Source organism: Diadema antillarum, unplaced genomic scaffold (genome assembly GCF_040938485.1).
Source record: "Diadema antillarum isolate AM-2024a unplaced genomic scaffold, OU_Dant_1.0 scf00000013, whole genome shotgun sequence".
NCBI lineage: Eukaryota > Metazoa > Echinodermata > Echinoidea > Diadematoida > Diadematidae > Diadema > Diadema antillarum.
This window is the reverse complement of record NW_027270902.1, coordinates 1,730,266-1,750,708: the sequence shown is the minus strand read 5'-3', so window position 1 is coordinate 1,750,708 and position 20,443 is coordinate 1,730,266. Positions and strand designations below refer to the sequence as shown.

The following is a 20,443-nucleotide window of genomic DNA, read 5'->3' as shown; positions in this document are numbered from 1 at the left end:
TTTTTTTTTTTTTGGGGGGGGGGAATAGAATGATCAGATACGTCTTAGAGGCCCCTTTTCATTTCTTGAAATCCTTTGCACACTCTTCAATCTCAAGTCTAATAACTTTTGCTAGGATAACGCTACTGCATTGAAAGTTGGCATTAATCATGGACAGAATGTATTGATAGAATATGCTTAATTTCAGCTTAATCTCATAATCCCTTCCTTGTTGTTGCTCCTGTGGTTTATATCCTGTGTTTTGTCCTTTTCATCACACAGCTAGCATGGCTTGGTAAAGGTTAAGCACTTGAATAGGGCTCTTTTCTCAGTTCACACTTTTCCAGAGTGTGTGCTTTATTTCCATGATTTAGATGGGTTAGGGAAATGCATTATTTTGAATTGAGTTATACATCATTTTAAATCTTAGAGTCTGCTCTTTGAGAATCTGCCCTTTACTAAAAATCCATATATGGCGACGTTTTGGTGGTTTTGTGATGCAGGGTCACATATAGACCTGACATAATATTATGCTATATTAAGTTTAAACAAGCAGTTGGTTACTGTATACACACAGGTATTCATTGTCACAGTCTATTGTGACACAGACAAGTATATGTAAACTCTGTTGGATTGTAAGCACATACTCTCACATTTGCTCCCTTGACTTGGCAAAAGAGTGTTGGAATAGTACGTGTATGTTATAACCGGAGGGCCATACCCCAAAAAGTCGCTTACTTAACGAGTGAGTTGCACTCTCTCTACAAACTAAGTAGACCATGCTTATTTTCAAGTTTTTATTGTAACAAACAACATTCCACTGGTCTACCTCAAAAAATTTGTTGCGAAAGCCTCCAAATCCAAGATGGCGTCCAAGATGGCCGCCATATTTACTGAATTTGTTATTTGAAAGATAGAATTTGATTGAAACATCAGACTTCAACAAATTTGATGTCATATGAAAGAGAATAACATTTTCTACAAGTTGATACCATTTTTGTGGGTTATTGTGATAATTGGATTGAGATTTTTAGGAAAAAACACTCATTTTTTGATATTTTTCTGAAAAAAAGGAAAATCATGAAAATGCTTGATTCAGCATAAATCACAGAAAAACTGAAGGATTATCTTGAAACGTTTCGAGAATTTTTTTTGACATATAATCAATATTTGGAGAAAATTAGGGGTCAGTACCATTTTCGGTTCAGGAGTTATAACGTCTCAAACTTGAAAACTCACTATGTAAAAATGGCCACTTTAGTTGTGACAAGACCATGTTGGTCGTAAAAAAAAGCTTGCGCGCGCCAAGACTACTACACGCACCACTGGCACTGGCGCTTGTAGCAGTGCCAGTGGTGCGTGTAGTAGTCTTGGCAAACGCAGACTTTTTCTTTGACAAACAAGGGTTTGTGCCTGAAACTAACTCTTCACACCAAGTGGTAGCTCAGGTGACGCTGATTGCTATTATTTCAAAGTAGATTGTTCTGAAGCAGATGAGATGAAGCAAAACATATCTTTCAAATAGAGGTTGAAGCTCGAAACACTAACCTTGCTATAGAAAGTTTAAAACAAAATTTGGATCAATCACTCAAAAACTTCAAGATTGCAGGCCATCAAAGCTGACATAGTGTATTGCGCCTAAAGTAAATGTATCATTTCGATTTTGATACAATTTTGTCTGTTTTGCTGTCTATTTATACGGTTTTTATATATTCTGAACATTTTAATGGTATTTCAAACCATCTTAGGTTTTTATGGAGACATTTTTCAGAATGCACCATGAATATTTCTCTAAAAAGTAAAAAAAAATAAATAAAATTAAGAATGTTTATGAAAACCATGCAGAAATTAACATCTTTCCCATGATATAATCAATATTTGGAGAAAATTAGGGGTCAGTATTGTATTTGGTTCAGGAGTTATAATGTCTAAAACTTGAAATCCAATTTAACATAATATATATTTGCACGCATCTGTTCCCAAAGACGTCACAGAGGGTCAAATCCAAGATCGTCCTTACTTTTCGAGTTCCACTCTCTCTATAAACAAGACCATACATAATAATAAGTATACTAAGCAATGTTCCGTAAGGACACCTCAGTAGATTTGTTGCAAAAACCTCCAAAGTACAGATGCGGTCCAATAGGGCCGCCATTTTTATTGAATTTAACATTTCAAACATGAAATTTGATAGAGACATTGGATTGCAACAAATTTGATGTCATATGAAGGAGAGCAAAACTTCCTAAAAGTTGATACCACTTTAGCTGTGTATTGTGATAGATTGGGGGGGTTGTTGTTTGCTTCTCTTTTTTTTTGGGGGGGGGGGGAATACATATTTTTAAATTGTTTTGAAAAAAGGAAGAAATGTAAAAATGCATGATTTAATATTTATCAAAGAAGAACTGAAGAATTGTTTTGAAACCTGCGATTGAGATCGAGATTTACTGAGATTGAGACATAATTCATATTTCTGGAATTATAGGCAATATCATACACTGTTGACAAGTTAACATCTAAAACTTGAAAAAATTATGTTTATGCATTATAAATTTTGCATACAATGTGTTTACATGGTCACATGTAATATTGTTATGGTCTAGTGACTTGAAAGTACCTGCAAACTAACTTTTCATGCCAAGTGGTAGGTGACGCTGGTCGCCATTACTGTAGCATTTCATCATAGTAGATTGTTCTGAGGCAGATAAGATTGAACAGAAAGTATTTTCCAAAAAGAGATAGGAGCTTGGAATTTGGCACAAATTTTGCCAATGTGTAATATTTAGCGATAAAAATAGTATCCACACAAAATTCAAGATGGCGGTAATTAATCGAGGTTGTCGTTCAAGGCATTATTTACCATTAGTGCACGTAAAACAAAAACCCAGCTTTACTTAATTCCTCAAACTAGTTCTAAACTGTGAGTTAGGGATAGAACAACTAATGCACAAACTTAAATCAGTATAATCAATGCTAAATATTGTTAGATATACTAAATAGATCTGATAAGAATGTCTTTTTATATACTAGATTGTTAACAGTTATCATGGTTATGGTTTCTTGAAAAGAAATGGTGTTATCTCCGTGTGTTTTAGGCTTTATTATAATTTTTTTTTACATGGTAGAATGTTTTGTGATACAACTAACCTGCACATATAAATCGAATGTGATATCTCTCCCAATGGTAAACAATACCTTTAGTGTGTTGCGTGAAAGTTAAATCTCAACTTATAACTTATAATTTGATATATTTTGTTCAATCTTCTTATATTGCTGTCTATTACATGTTTCTATACATCCGAACGATATTGTACTAGTGTAAACCATATTGAGGGTCTTTTTTTTTTGAAGGGGGGGGGTGGAGCTCATTCCAGTGTTTGGGTAAGGCCCAATCTTTGATAAAAAAGAAATGCTTCTGTATCCAAGATATGCTTTTTTACTTGTATGTTACTCTGCTGTTGTAGAAACGTGAATGATGATGGTATGTATGTGTAATAATGTCTGATCCGCAGATGTCCTTGAAAGCCCTTCTGATCCGAACCCCCCCCCCCAAAAAAAAAAAAAAAAAAATCCGACATGGCGGCAATTTCTCAACTTTGCTCTTAAATGTGTTGTGCGAAATTACTTTTTCAGTATATTGTTCGAATAAAATTGTCCAAATTGATTATTCGTGCTGTATATTAACATTTACAAATAAGCATAATGAAACTGTATTTACTGTTATCAGATTTTTCTTACATTGTTTTTAGGCTGATTTCTTGTGGGTTATAGTGTCACAGTTGATCTGAACTTATGCCATTGGTAGATGCTTTCCCATAATATAGATATCAGGATCACTCGAGAGTGAAAATGTTCATTTTCATTCATTTTAGAGTGACCTCGGGGATCACTCGAAGTGTGACGAGTGATCCCTAAGGCAGGGCTCGACACTAACGGTGGTCCGGTGGCCCAGGGCCACCAAAAACGCACGTCGGGCCACCAAAATGTCAGAAATGAAGAATTTGGTGGCCTGATCGGGCCACCGAAAAAGGTCGGATATTTGCCTTTGGGCCACCAAAAATAAGTTAGTGTGGGGCCCTGCCTAAAGTCACTCTAAAATGAGTGAAAATGAACATTTTCACTCAAAAGTCACTCCAATTTCACTCTAAATTCACCGTTTTCTGTTATTCACTCCTCACATCAAAAGTAAAAACTTCCACTCGATTTGTTTTAAAAATGTGTCCATAAAAACCTAAGACGGTTTAAGATAGCGCAACAGACAAAATTGTATCAAAATTGAAATAATACATTTGATTTGGCGCAATAATGCACTATGTCAACTTTGATGGCTGTCATCTTGATTTTTTTTTTTGAGCGGTTGATCTAAATTCTGTCTTAAACTATTTATAACAAGATTGGTGCCAAGTTTCAAGCTACTACCTCTATTTGACACCTTTTTTTTTTTGGCTTCATCTCATCTGCTTCAGAACAATCTACTTTGAAATAATAGCGATCAGTATCACCTGAGCTACTATTTGGTATGAAAATTTAGTTTGCAGGTACAAACCTTTGTTTGTCAAAGAAAAAGTCTGCATTTGCCAAGACTACTACACGCACCACTGGCACTGCTACAATCGCCAGTGCAAGTGGTGCGTGTAGTAGTCTTGGCGCGCGCAAGCTTTTTTATGACCAACATGGTCTTGGTCACAACTAAAGTGGCCATTTTTACGTAGTGAGTTTTCAAGTTTGAGACATTATAACTCCCGAACCGAAAATGGTACTGACCCCTAATTTTCGCCAAATATTAATCATATGTCAAACAAAATTCTTGAAACGTTTCAAGATAATACTTCAGTCTTTCTGTGATTTATGCTGAATCAAGCATTTTCATGATTTTCCCTTTTTCAGAAAAATATCAAAAAATGAGTGTTTTTTTCTTAAAATCTCAATCCAGTTATCACAATAACCCATAAAAATGGTATCAACTTGTAGAAAATTTTATTCTCTTTCATATGACATCACATTTGTTGAAATCTGATGTTTCTATCGAATTCTATGATTTAAATAACAAATTCAGTAAATATGGCGGCCATCTTGGACGCCATCTTGGATTTGGAGGCTTTCGCAACAAATTTTTTGAGGTAGACCAGTGGAATGTTGTTTGTTACAATAAAAACTTGAAAATAAACATGGTCTACTTAGTTTGTAGAGAGAGTGCAACTCGACCTCTGTTTTTAGCTTTTGGCCCCCCGGTTATTATGATTGATGGAAGTTTGACACAGCTATAGACCCTGTGATCCATCCGCTGATAGGAAAGAAGGAGAGCCCAATCTGAATTTATGACATGAAAATGGGTTGTTTGTTGTTTTTTTCTTTCCACTTACTCATTAATAGCTGCATTTTATGCATTGTTAGGTGGTCTCTAACTTTTGCATACAGATAAGAGAATGACTACTAGATGCACAGCTTTGTGAAGGTGTTGTTATTTTATTTTTAGTTTGTTTGATGTACCACAGGTGTACAGAGTTTAGATGGATCAAAATGAATCAAAACCTCTCTGAATTAAGGCTGGAAGACCTAATGTTAACAAACAAAGTAGAACAAAGAGTCTGGTAAATATTACTAAGGAAAGTCATAATATCATTTTTTTGTAACTAGATGATGAAGTGGTAAAGGTCAAGTCTTTTACTACTCATTAATATGGATATGAAATACAAGTAATGTGTGCCATATCTTCAGAACTTAGAAGAAATCTACCAAAAATGCCATTTACATGGATGTGAGTGTTTTGCATGGTTCTCTGGACTTGGTAGTGCTCTTTCAATTCAAAAGTGAAAATGGAAGTCATTTATTGCTCATAATTTCGTTTTAAAGCAATTGTTGAAAATCCTAATTACCAAAGGTCTTCATGAATGTAAATTACAATTTTGCAATGTTTTGAAGAATTGTCCTTTCGTTTTGGAGCTGAAGCCATTTTGCAATTTTGTTTTTTTTTTTTGAAAAGAGATTTGCTAGTTGGTAATGCCATTAGCACAGTGCTTTCAAATTTGTATAAATTGTATCAAGGTTTTAAATGAGCGAGATTTCTTTTTGTGTGTGTGGATTTTCCTCTTTTTTAGCCTCGATGCTTATTTGTAGTTGTACAGTGGTTTACCACATGGAATATCTCATAGGTAACTCAATGCAAATGCAAATTTTCAGTTTAACTTTTAGAGTAAGACTAACATCTTTTGATGGTGGTATTTTTGAAATAAGGTTGAAATATAAATTTGAGGTTTGTGGTTTGCATAAGGTTAGATATTTTGAATATTTCAAACCATTTGAAAAGTTTGTTTTGGAAGGGTCAGTATGTAATACACCAGGAGATGAACTGTACTTTTCTGGAAGAAGAAGAAAAAAAATGAGAAGAGATTTGGACATTGTGTTGCAAGAAATAATGTTTAAATTCAGTGAACCTCTCGTGCAGGCAGAGACTTGAAAGTGTTATATTCAATGTACACTTTGTAACAATCACACTCACTTTCGGTTGTGATAACAGGTACTTGTATGTCTGATCATTTGCTTCACTGCCTGTACAGAGTAGTTTTGACAGACTGTGGTTGTGATTAATCTTCTCTCAAGATAGTTTGTGTCACAACTCATTGTAGAAATAAATTAGCTATACTCTCCACAAGTGCAATTGTTTCTGTGAGATATCAAAAACAAATTCATTTTTAGAAGCTATGTATGTCAAGTTGAGAAGCATGCATTTGTTTTAAAGAAAGTTGGTATTCATTCAGCCAGAAAAGATGATGAAGACATACTCTGACGTGTGTTTTAAGTGTAAGAAAAGTGAAGACTGAAAATGCATTTGACAATATAAGCTGCAGGTTAGATCCTGGAATTCTTTTGATTAATGCTGTGCATTGAATTGGAATTGATTAATGACAGTGAATTGTAAAACAGTGTCAAAAATAAACAAAGTTATATGATATAATGGTTTCCGAACAAATGAAAAGCATGATTCTGTGGCTTTTTCCTATGGTGTCAAGCATGGGTGTAAATTGTACCCCCTCCCTCCCCTCCCCCCCCCCCCCCAACACACACCCCATTACCCAAAGGTCTTCGTCAGGTCATAACTGATATGCTGCAGTAGTCGGCTTTTTGTCCCTACCACCTCAGAGGTGATGTTCGTTATACCAAAATTTTGTTATTCTGAAACACACAAATTCCGTATACTGACATGTTCATGAGTCTGAAAATGAAATAGAGTTTGTCAACCTGAACTTTTGTTTCGTTATTGCGATGGCTCATTTTTCCGATTCTGAAGATTTGTTAATTGAAAAATAAAGTGAGATTTGTCATTCTGAAGGTTCAAAATGTTCCAAAATGATAGAACGTATGGACTAACCAACTTTCGGAATAACTAACCTTATTTCGTTTTTGGACTCACAAACCTTCAGAATAACGAACTTTTGTTTTCATTTTTAGACCAATAAACATTCGGAATAATGAACCTTATTTCATTTTCAGACTAGCAAACTTTCAGAATAGCGAAAATTCAGAGTAGGAACGAACTGCAACCCCATCCAAGGTATTCTACCAGTTCTGTTAAAACTGAAGAATAATAGTCAGTACACTGCCATGCATGGAGGACAACTATCAAGATGTATCTACCACTCCAATTTGTTCCATTGCAACTTCGTACCCCCTCTTCTTCTTCTTCAAGAAAGTGAGACAATGAATTTCTGACCCAAACACGACCTTTTTCAGCTAACACTTCCATTTAGACCTACAATAATTTGAAGAGCATAATGACAGGTAATAAAATGTTTTCCAATTTATTTATATTAATGCAGCTGTGCCACAAAACTGTGTTTCCCCATCCCCGAGGGGAAAAAAAGTGTTATGCTTAATGAGTGATGACAGCATTGTGAATTAGAGTAGAAATCAGGGGGAATTGTTTTGCAACCGATTAGACAGGTGTATAATGTTTTCACTCTCAAAAAGGCAAAGTCGACTCTCGGAAGATCGATAAATGGTTTAACCGTACAGTGACAAAACTCAAATAACCAGTGAATCTACATGTATTCTTCAAAACATAAACAAGTAAGAACAACAAAGAGCTCACTGTCCTGAAGTCTTTTCTTCATTGAATCCACACTGTGTGTTTTTTAATTCATTTTTGAACGTGTTGAATCTGTATCATGATTGGATGGATTCCTGAATCCAACCGAGATTCTTCATCGTGAGCTCATCATGTAACACTCTTGTACATTTACCATCACACACATGTAGCTTACCTCATTCTAGTTAAACTTTGTGGTATACAAATAGTTTCGATTAATTCAACATGATTAGCAATTGGTTCAGCACAACTACATCATTTAGTCGTCATTATACTCCCTATCTGGTGTAAGTATTTGATTATCGACAAATTCATTTCATCTCGTACTGCACGATCCCAGTCATAATACAGATAGAGTTGCATTTCATGCTTGTAAAAGCTTTCTGGAGATAGCTTATGTACCCGTATTTATCTCATTTGTTCTTTATACCACAACTTTATGTACCCATTACGCATACCATTCAAACTAATTTACAACTTGTACAAGTCCAGACTCACTGGGCAATAATTTCACTTATATATTTTATTTCTGTCCAGGCTTGTGTTTCTCAAGGTGTAATGATTCTATGACATATGCTATATTTTGACTCTACCTTTCTCTTCGTGTGTTGCATATAATACATTCCGTTTAAATGTCTATGCTTTAATCTGGAATTGTGCATCAATTACCTTGCGCTATCATGATGTCTTTCATCTGCTTTCTCTCTCCGTTTCTTTGAAAATATTCCATCATCATATTTATCTTCATCAAAATGAATATCATAATCGCTATCATCACTACCACCGTCGCTATTCAACTTTTATCAATATCATTATAAATATTGTATCACTGTGTTTATCACGATCAACATCCTCGTCGACACCGCCTTCGTAATCATCACTGTCGCATCTCTACCAATACACCTGCCTCCAAATATCGTGTCATTCGTCATCCCGCGGCAATTCCACCTAAACTTTGACACTGACTGTTTTACTCTATGGTCATCACCATGGCAACCTTGGTCATTTCTATTGTGTCCTCCGTATCCTCTTTTTCGTATTCTCTTTCTTTGTTTTCAACTTTTACCTCTCTCTCTCTTTCTCTCTGTGTCACACACACACACACACACACACACACTCACACACACACATCGTTTCTCTTCGTCAATTCTTCATTATTTTTCATTGTCTTTTGTCTTCCATCTTGTTATGAGATATTCGTATTTCTTCATCTGTTTCCCGTGTGCTATATTCTCTGTACCATCGTACTTCATTCCTATTTCCTGTCGAATCTGTGTACGGATTTTGAATGTTCATGCGTAAAATCATTGCGACCACACATTTGGAACGCCATCCCTTCCCGCCCATCTGTGGCTCGCGCAATGTCACCCCATCCATGCCACGCCCCTTTTCTGCCACGGTCAACCCCATCTCATTCAAACCACGCCCACCATGCCTCACCTCTGCCACGCCCATCAAAACACCTGCATCGCACCGTGTAGACCAAGCTCCAGTGTTCGAGGTTGAGCTGAAGGACATCACGGTGATGGAAATGAGTGAACTGGAATTGACCTGTCAGGTGACGGCCACGCCCAAACCCACAATGACCTGGTATCACGAGGATACCAAACTGACCAAGGCAGGGGGCGGGGCCCGTCGGCTCCAAATCGGCTTGGAGAAGGGTAAGGCTTTTCTGAGGATACCACGGATCAGCAAGGCGGACGCGGGACTGTACAAGTGCGTTGCGACCAACAAGGTCGGCACGGTGGAATCCACTGCAACTCTTAGCGTGGCTGGTAAGTTCATCATGTATCTTGGTATGTTCTGTGAAATCGGCTTGGGATCCGCCCATTGGACCTGCCTGTGACTTTGTCACACAGTAACAAGGTCTTAGTATACTACACACGTAATAGAACTTGATGTTTGGTGTATTATGTTACACGTTAGAGTCACTCAGATTTCAGCGAGACACAGAATCGTGACAAGCTCTCTCGCTCTGTCGAGCAGCAGTGCAATTATTATTATTATGTACCTCAAAATGAGCCGCAAACTCTCACAATTTTAAATTGTATTGTTCAGGATTTTAAAAAAAATATGTGAAAAAATGAAAGTATAAGTTTACATAGTAGATGCAGATGGTACTGTAAATTTTGCAGAATATATTTTGTCAGTATCAAGGTAAAAAGGAGAGTTGTTAGGCTCCATATGAACGAAAAGCTCGTGCTTTTGATTCTGACTTGGCCAAAATGAGACAAAGTAGTGACATCAGATTAAAAACGGAAAACAATTGAGACGAGTTCATTCCTTGCAGGAAAGGACACAGTGTCCCACAGTGTGTTCTCAATGTGTTCACATAGTCGACTATGTGAAATCGCTCGAATTCAACAGTGTGAAGACGATTTCACACTGTGGTGTGGTTTTTCACAGAGAGTTCACATAGTAATGTTTTGTTTCACACCGTGAATTGATGATTCACAATGTGTTCAGTGTTAAAATGATCGAAGTTAACAGTGTGAAAAGACTTCACACTGTGTTCACACTGTGTTCTATTCAGCAGGGATTCCTCCTCTGTTCAACATTCTTGTAGCACTGCTGTATTGGATCACCAGGACACAAAGCTCGTAGTATTTATGTGAATTTCTCGTACTCCCTGTTTAGTTTTGATCGATGTTCTGTTCTGTTTTGTTTTGTTTATTGTTTTGTTTTGTATATTGTCGCGTTGCGTTTACAAAGATATCAACAGCATGACGCATTACAAACGCAGCATATGCCCTAACCGGATACATCAAGTATGTTATACAAGAAATGGGATTTCAGTACCGTAATTACTTTGAATGCTTAGAGCGCCGCGCTGCATCCCCGATACACTAAAAACTGTTATCTTACGCTGATTTGTACAGTGATTTTTGCATCAGATGAATTTTATTGTAACATCACCTAACATTCACTTAATGCGATATGTGGTTGTTTTACTCCGTAAGAATTACACGTCTATTTTGCTGCATAAGTTTAACGATTTGACACACGGTCTAACAAATCTAACGAGTGTTAATCGGTTATTTACGATTCTGTTTTGTTTGTCTATAATTTGTATAAGATGTTTTTCTCCTTTATGACTCTACGTACTTGTAACAGACACTGACACGGAGCACATTTTATTCAGTCAACACACTGAGATATGCACCGATATCTGCAGTCTGCACTGTAACATATCTTATATGATGGATATAACAGAAATTTCATCTCTTACGGTACTGAAAGCATCTGTAACCAATTACGTGCACACCATTTATTGATACCGTATGTCGCATTAATCCGTTACCTGACAGGTACTTATACGATTCTCCCTAGGTTTTGAGTATGGCTCTTTCGAATCCTTAAGTAATACATTTATTAACTCTGGTTCCATAGGAGAAATAGAGACGCTGAGACTCTTATTTTTGAAAACAGTCTAATTCAGATGTATACCCGAAGGACAAAGGGTTGCATCAGTTCCTTTTACGAAAACTGATGTAAGTATTACTTACATGTAAAGTAAATAATCTCGTGGACTCGTTGAATGACGAAACAAACGAATGGCACATATAATTATTTCGGTTAATTGTTAATGCTGCATAAAGGCGAGGTATATAGTATTTAGTTTCAGTCGTACATGAAATATAAAATCACAATCATTTGTCATTTCAAAGGTCATTTTGAACCCAAAGAGTAAGACGATAATAATAGTTTATACAGTCCTATACAGATAAAAGTGAACATTAACAATGTCATGTTCAACCGTAAAATTCCAGCTAGCTTTCCCGTTCTTATACCACTGCTAAATATCCTCTTCCACTCTTATTTGTATTCATTAGTACTCATTTGTATGTTATTCCTCGCTTTCAGCAATTGATTCATTGATTCTTTTTCTGTATTTCCGTTTCATTCATAAATGTATAACATAAAGTCAACAAACAAAGTAATTGAATCTAACGTTGCTAATACTTGGAAACGTGTAAATGATTGACTTAAATGTACAGCATTGTTTCATGAAAAGACAAACTGAAGGCGAACACATGTCATTTATGCTTAAATACAAACTTTAAGATTTCATGTACCGTACGTGCTGTTAAAGAGAGAAATTAAGCGTATCTATGTGTAATAGAAAAACACAAATGATACGGCAGACATGTGGCAGAGTAAATGGATAATCAAGTCCCCGTTTACCGAGTGGGAAAATATGCCGTGGTTCATAGTGAAAAGGTATTGGGAGTTTGTGATACAATGAGTTGTGTGTGTCTGATAGAGAATGTATGTTTTATGGTCATGTTTCTTCAATACGCGAAGTACTGGGTCCTTTCTTGCATAATAAGAGTGAATTGAGAAAGCGAAATGATCGAATAATTAGCAACATGCAGAGACTCCAACTCTCCCGTTTTCGACGGGAGATCTCCCGCCGAAAGCCCAATTTTGCAAAATCTCCCGTTCTCCCGTTTGAGATTTGATTTCTCCAGCCCTGGCTCTGTGTCTCCCGGTGGAAAGGATTTCTTACTTATTGCTATCGTATGTTGAAAAAAATAAGCCTTAGATAGCACCAGAGAACATCTAGAACCCTAGGAACTTCGCGCTTCGCACACATCAACTTGGAGTCTCCCGTTTGCTAGGGGTTTCGGGCGGGAGAATCTCCAGATCAGAAGGTGCTTGGGGTTGGAGTCTCTGAACATGTTCTAATCGTCAGATGTGTATTGATTTAACATTATTAATCGTTAATCTTGTCAGTCTCTTGCAGGTTATTTTGATTGCGTATTTTGCAGCCTCTTGAGTTCATTTCTAAACATCTTGTATTCATCAATCATTTCCCTTTGTCTTGTTGTGTCTGTTTGTTCGTACCCGTGTATGTTTGTTTGTTAGTACCCGAGTATGTTTGTATGTGTACGTTCTAGTGTCTCATTTTCTCTATTTCATGTCTGTGTAATGCAAATGGATAGTACCTGTCATTATGTCTTACAAACGGTTTGCTTTGTTGACTTTTTGCGGCTCTCGTGTAGCTGTTCCTGATGCTCCATCTCGGCCCAAAATCCCACTTGTCTCGGCCCATGAAGCTTTCGTCACCTGGAAGATGAGCAACCCGCCCAAGAAGGATGATCTTGAGGGATATTTGTTGCAGTGTAGGAAAGCAGGTCAGAGTTTAGTTGCCTTCTTCTCATCACATCAAGTTTCCATGATACACAATTACATGTATGTATGATTTACAAGCGGTGAACATGATCGTGTCTGTACTATACTACGATATATCATTGGTTATGATACCCGATTGTTCAGTCTTTAATTATCAAAACTTGGATATCAACGACATTCCACTTTTCTTTCAGTTTTGATGTCTTACTTCAAAGATTGAAAATTAGATAATAGCTTTCATCACTTTCTTTTTTTCTTCAGCATTATCAGAGAACAATACAATAGTCACAAAAACACAAGCGTGGTACAAGAGAGTAAGAAGCTAGGCTTTCCCTGGTGATGCCTGATTTCTTAGGATGTAAACACCCCAACAATTAGAACTCTGTATCAAAGGAATCATTTAACATTCGGACGAGTAAACAACTTCAGCCTTACACGCCTAGCAGTACTTGGTGTTCATGCATCCATTATCCTTTCATGAAGCTAAAGACCATTCATAACTAAATATATACGCATATAAAACTCCAAAAACTCCAAATCTCCAAATTTTATTGTCCAAGAATGGAAATTCATTTTGCCCAATTGATCGTGGGCCCGGCAGCCACTGAGCTGCGCCAGATCAACGTTGCTCTAACCTTTTCAACTGTTGAACGGCAAACAAGGTAGCAGCAACTCCCATCTTTTAACGTCTTTTGGTATGACGCGGCCGGGGTTTGAACCCACGACCTCCCGATTGTGAGGGCAGCCGCTCTACTCACTGAGCCAACACATCGGTATACTGTTTCATGAAGTTTCATACTGTTTCAGTATTAATTATCTGTTTAAAAGAAAAAAAATGAATGTAGAGAATGTGCTTTCTTTTCACAATAAAGTGCATTCCGGGAAAGCAGTGGTCTGTTTCACGACAGCCGTATAAGAGACTTTTCCCTCATAAGACACACTTATAAGAGACTTCATAAAATGGATTTTACTTCTCTTTGAAAGTCTCTCATAGCTACAAATGAGCGACTTTGGCCATACTGACATTTATGCATAGACTTTTATGTGGTGACTTCATGAAACGGACCCTAGGACCTGACCTAGGGGTCAGGAATGCGGCAACATTTTTAAAGTTATGATGAAGCGCATTAGAATCGATGATATCAAGATTTCGAATGTTGCTCATGTGCGTATCGATTTGATTTGATTTGATGGTATTTGATTTGATTTGTGATCGCTAAGGAAGTATAACTGACTTACACCCACAGCCAAGGACTGACGACTTTAAGTCCCTTCCGAAAGACTCTTGATTTGTTTTTTAAGGTTTGACTAATTATCGTAACAATCATAACGATCCTTACTATACACAGGTGACAAGCAATGGCTTGTTGTATCGGACGTGATCAAGGAGTGCAACTTCCATGTTAAGTCATTGAGCCCCGAGAACGAGTACCGCTTTCGTGTGGCATGTCGCAGCCCGCACGGCCCCGGGCCGTTCAGCAAATCTTCCGTGCAATTCAAAACACTCCCCGAGGGTAAGTACAGTCTCACACAATGCTTTCAAGAGTTGATTGTACTAGCGTTTATAAATGCTAGCATAAGCAATGAACTTGAGAGAGTACTGCAGTATTACTTTACAGGGGTCGCGTCATTTTGTGCGTGTGTGTGTCTTTGTGTTTTTGTGCTTGTGTGTGTGTATGTGGGGGTGTCAAGGGTCAATCCCCCCCCCCCCCCCCCCCCCCGTTCGGCGGCCCTTGTTCGAGAGTTAAAGCACAGCTTAACAACTTAACGATAAGCCATTTATTTCATTCGAAACAATATATCAAGTTAATTTTTGTTACTACACATGCAATGTTGTTAATTGCCTGAAACGAAATGGTACATTAATGACCCATACTGGACAACCCGTCCTTTTTTTTTCTGTCAAAAGATCGATTTCACCTGTATCAAAACTGGTGGAGGGGCGAAGATGACGAGAAAATGCTCACTTTTTGCACTGCCATCACGATTTCTACTTTTGTTCACCTGCAGGAGCCGAACCTCTCAACATGGAATCGATCACAAAGCTCCAGCATTCAAGAACCAGGTCCTTGTCTCGAGAGAGGCACAATTCGCGGGACCTGGTCCTCTCGGATCTCATCGACGACGAGGACCTGGGACCACTGGACCTGTCTCTTAAGACATCCGTCATGCCTCAGAAGATTTACGAGATGCAGGAGGAAATTGGCAGGTGGGATTATTGATAGACTGGTGAATCAATGGATCGATTGAGTATACTAGACTGATTGGTGAATTGATTGATTGAGTGATTGATTGATTGGTTGATTGATTGATTGATTGATTGATTGATTGGTTTATTGATTGATAGATTGATTGATTAATAGGATGATTGATTGACTGATTGATTGATTGATTGATTGATTGATTGATTGATTGATTGATTGTTATTGATAGTTTGATTTATTGGTTGATTAAATAACTGATTGACTGGCGAATTGAATGAATTGGTCATTCACTTCTTTCCCTTTTCCTATTCATACTGATATATTCATTGGTTGATTGCTTGACAGATCGATGTATCGATTAAATCATTCTTGCAAAAGATATATGTGTTAGTAATCTTGAAAGACTGCTGTCGATCTCTACTCGTAGTAATAAGTCAGAACGTTCCCCTTTTTATTCTAATGACAGAGGGCGCTACTCGGTGATAATGCGATGCCGGCGGGCGGCCACATGTAAGGAATACGCTGTGAAGATCTTGGCTTACACGAAGAAGACACAGGACAAGTGCCTAGCCGAGTACGAGCTCCTCAAGGAACTCTCACACCCACACATCCTCCAGCTTCGTGATGCCTTCCTCACCAACCGACACGTCATGCTGATCACAGAGCGCTACTACGGCGGCTCCGTGCTCAAGTATCTCACCAAAGACGAATCTTACTCTGAACCAACCGTCGTCAGGATAGTCGCACAGGTAAACCTCCCTAAAAGCACCTTAAACATGACGTGATGAGGTTCGAGGTACTAAATATTGAGATGATGATAACGCCAAGGCACCTTTTTGATCTAGACAAGGAACCTGGGTGACCTTATACCAAGTGTCCTCCTCACAGCACATTTTTAGCTTCCTCCAATCTTCTGTACCTACTATCGATGGAAAAAGTTTTGCCAGCGACATGCTGCCTGGCTGCTGCAAACTATTTAAAAAGAAATGGCATGAATAGAAGATTTTTGCTCACATTTAGAAAGATGTAAAATCACAGATGGAAAACCTGTTTTGCAGACAATAATATAGCAACTCATCACTGAAAACATGCAAGAAATAAGAAAGAAATTATATTCTCTGCTTAACACCACAGGTGCTATGAAACCGGCATACATACTGCGCTACTTTCGTTTTTAAAAATTCTCATCCTAAATTTGACTTCAAAACAAAAAGGAGGTAAAAGCTTAAGAATCTGCTTTTCAAGCTTTTTAGTGTTTGCGTATTTCTGCCATGTCTCTTTCGATTTTACCGTAGTCTTAGAGGTTGATGATGTGTGGGTTTACTGTCATCTTTATGTTAATAGCAGGTCGCTGCTACTACTACAAACTGTGACGGAGTTCTGAATAACTCGTCCATTGTTAATTCGGTACCAGTTTTTACTACTTACCCTCCTCACCGAATGACGATGATTTCAGATCTTAGACGCCCTGGAGCATTTACACGTGATGAACGTCGTCTACCTCGACCTCCGACACGACAACGTCATGATGGAAAGTCGACGGAAAGACGTCGTGCGCCTCATCGACTTCGGGTCGTGTCGCGTGATCAAGAAAGACGGAGGACAAAAGATGAAGAATATTGATGTGCTGCCAGAATTCCTGGGTGAGTTAAAAAAAAAAACAGTCTCGGCCAATTCATGTTTAGTCTCCTTTTGACGTTAGTTTTCTTGCAAATACTTTAGTAATGAATTGTGGTACTCGCGTGGACGCACAGTCGCACAGAACTCGCTTTTAAGTACGTTGATTTCCAACCAGTTGTTCATAAAAATATAGAGACCAATATACTTTACCCTCTATTTAACATCAAAGAGTTCCATTGAAAATATCTCACCGAGTATAATCCTTTTGAATACTTACTTGCACCACAGGAATAGATGAATTCGAATATACTACAATTATATAGTTTCAGCCTATAACAGTCATAGCAGTTATTTGAGGAGGAATGACTAATTTGCTAATCTGTACTTGCGCTCATGTCAAATTTCTATTCCATCTGCCCATTTGTTTTATATTTTTTATTGATAGATATAATATAGAGATAAATAATTAATGAATAAATGGATGGACAGATAAATAGACGGAAAGAAAGATGCAAAATTGAAATGATAGATAGGTAGCTTGAAAGTAAAATGGATAAATGTCATATCCTTCATTTACAGATATGCAGCAACACTCTAAAAAAATCCGGGTCAGAACTGACCCGGAACCGGGTCCGTGGGGGTCACACCCCGTTCCGGGTAAAAAATGACTTGGAATTTGGTCATGAAGACCCGGAATGGGGTCACCCTGACCCAATTCATGACTCTGAATGAGTCATATGTGACCCCATTCCTTGTCATTTCTGATCTGGAACGGGGTGTGACCCAAACGGACCCTTTCCGGGTCAGTTCTGACCCCGATGTTTTAAGAGTGAAGAACAGAATATATAGATGGATAGAGAGATAGATACATGAATATTTTTTCCTGCTTGTCTGTAGCTCCTGAACTGGTGGTAAAAGGAGGGTTAATTGACTACGAGACCGACCTCTGGCCGCTGGGAGTTATGGTCTTCACGTGGTAAGTTCTTGGAGAGGAAAGACAGAATTACCGTTTAATATGTTTCCACACCGTGTTTCCTCATGGTGCAGCAGACGATCAAGCGTGATCTTTTAGAGTATTGGCCTAAGAGCATGCCATACTATTACTCGTTGTTGTTGTTCTTCTTGTTGTTGTTGTTGTTGTTGTTGTTGTTGTTATTTTGGACTTATTTGGCGTTTATCATTTCCGTAAGCATATTTACGCCAAATATGTATTTGTAATATTACTTTCAATTCCCAATGTTACCCTACATTATTTTCATTTTATAAAGAATAATTCAAAATATAATCTGTAATGTAATTATCAAATAACAGTCTTCCTCACTAGCCTCTCAGTTCGAGTTGCCCAATCGACCATCGTATTTTTGGGGTGCCAGCCCGGCTCGGTACCTTGAGTAGGCTTCTCAGCAAGGAGGGGTCGAGGGGGTACCTCCCTCGAGGTAGTCATAGTCTTTGCTCAAGTCGTTGCCATGCCGTGCTCCTGAATATTTACTCACAAGGTATCATGATTATATCAAATAAAATGACATGCATTCTCACTCAGTGGACATGTATGCGAGCTCGTATGGTTACACTGAGCGAGTATATTCTGCCAGACAGTGAATGCTAGATAGTATCTTGTTATTGAAGAAGATTTTTTTTTTCTGTCCTTAGGTTGAGTGGCATCACTCCCTTCCTGGGTAGAAATCATGAGAAGACGGTGTATAACGTGACCAGAGTGAAGTACAACCTAGCCAGTCTCTTTCCTAATGTCAGCGAGGAAGCCAAACAATTCGTCCAAGCCATCCTCAAGGAGAAACCCATGTGAGTTCCTCAGTCTTCCTTCTCCTCTTCCCCCTCCTCCTCCCCCTCCTCTTCCTCCTCCTCTCCCTCCTTCCCCTCCTCCTCCTTCCCCTCCTCCTCCTCCTCCTCCTCCCCCTCCTCCCCCTCCTCCTTCTCCTCCTCCCCTCCTCCTCCTCTTCCTTTTCCTCCTCTTCTTCTTTTCCTCCTCCTCCTCCCCCTTCTCTTCCTTCTCCCCCTCCTCATCCCCCTCCTCATCCTCATCCTCCTCCTCATCCTCCTTCTCCTCTTGCTTCTCCTTTGTCATCTTCTTTGTTCTCCTATCCTCCATCTCCTTCCCCCATGTGGGGGCGCTGTGGCATAGCGGATAAGACTACCGACTCGCGATCGAGGACCCACCCAGTGCTAACGTCCTTGGACAATATGTTTATACACACCTGACACGTCCCTCTCAACCCAGGTGTATAAATGGGTACTTGCAATGCTAGGGTAATGACAATGGTAGGGCCTTCTGGTAGAGCAGTGGCAACACTGTGAAGAGTGAAGAGGCTAACCTTGATAAAGAAGACATTATTATTATTATTGTTATTATTATAATTATAGTTATAATTATTATTACTATTATCATTATTATTATTATTGTTATTATTATTATTATTATTATTATTATTATTATTATTATTATTATTATTGGTGTTGTTGTTGTTACGATTATTATCATTATCATCTCCTTTGTCTACTTCTTGCTTATCTTCTCATCTTCCTCTTCTTTTCATCTTCTTCCTATCTTATTCATCTATCATTCTTGTCTTCTTGTCTTCCCCACTTTTTCTCCTCTTCAATTTCTCCACCTCCCCATGTTTCATCCTCTTTTGTATCCTATTCCTCTTTCCTCCTTGACGTGTTCCTGTAGTTTGTGAGGACTGACGTTTTTTTTTTTCCTCCATTTCTCCTTCTTGTTATAAGGGATCGCCCGACGGTAGCGCAGTGTCTTGAGCACGACTGGGTGAAGAGCATCAACCGGCCTGGTGCCGCCCAGTCCCGGTCCTTCCCGAGCGAGCGACTGACCACCTACCGCAACAACTACATCCTAAGACAACAGCAAACATGTACAGCGGACAACGTGACGCTGAGAACGTACGGCAGCGGTGATGACGCCGATGAGTCGTAATGGTTGTGGACACCGGCTGTATCATAGTTGATTTCTCCATATTATGGTGTATCATAAATATATTATCTATCACCTGCATACTGACATTATTTTTTCCTTGTTGTGTGAATGCGAGAGTGAATGAGTGGAATGGATAACTTGTATAACACATAACTCAGATTCATGGAGGAGACTGGAAAAGTGTCTTTCCACGAATGTAAAAATGACTGAATTTTAGTCATCGACATTATAGGCAATACACAGGCAAACGGAATTGATGCTTTAAAAACTACAATTTCCCAGGTTTCGGATCTATACAACATACTTCAGGTTGATGCTATGAAATTTTAGGATACCAGGATATTTAAAAACAAAAGTAGTTTGGTTACTCTCTGACTGATAATCTTGGTGTATCTGTAACCGTCATCTGCTTTGACTATAGCTCAAATCCACTTCGTTAATCTGATATCTAAGTCTTGTTAGTTGTTGTTG

At 38.3% G+C, this 20,443-nt stretch overlaps 1 protein-coding gene across 1 annotated transcript in view; it reads left to right on the top strand.

Moving 5' to 3' along the window:
* Positions 1–19,974, top strand: part of LOC139721560 (protein Obscurin-like) — a 164,539-nt gene extending 144,565 nt beyond the window's left edge. The window contains exons 21-29 of the mRNA XM_071632880.1: positions 9,547–9,840; positions 13,072–13,203; positions 14,551–14,715; positions 15,212–15,410; positions 15,872–16,154; positions 16,862–17,048; positions 17,923–18,001; positions 18,676–18,825; positions 19,768–19,974. Of these exons, the coding sequence (XP_071488981.1) occupies positions 9,547–9,840; positions 13,072–13,203; positions 14,551–14,715; positions 15,212–15,410; positions 15,872–16,154; positions 16,862–17,048; positions 17,923–18,001; positions 18,676–18,825; positions 19,768–19,972 (1,694 nt within the window). The 3' untranslated portion in view covers positions 19,973–19,974. The remainder of the gene's footprint in view (positions 1–9,546; positions 9,841–13,071; positions 13,204–14,550; positions 14,716–15,211; positions 15,411–15,871; positions 16,155–16,861; positions 17,049–17,922; positions 18,002–18,675; positions 18,826–19,767) is intronic.
* The last annotated feature ends 469 nt before the right edge of the window (positions 19,975–20,443 follow it).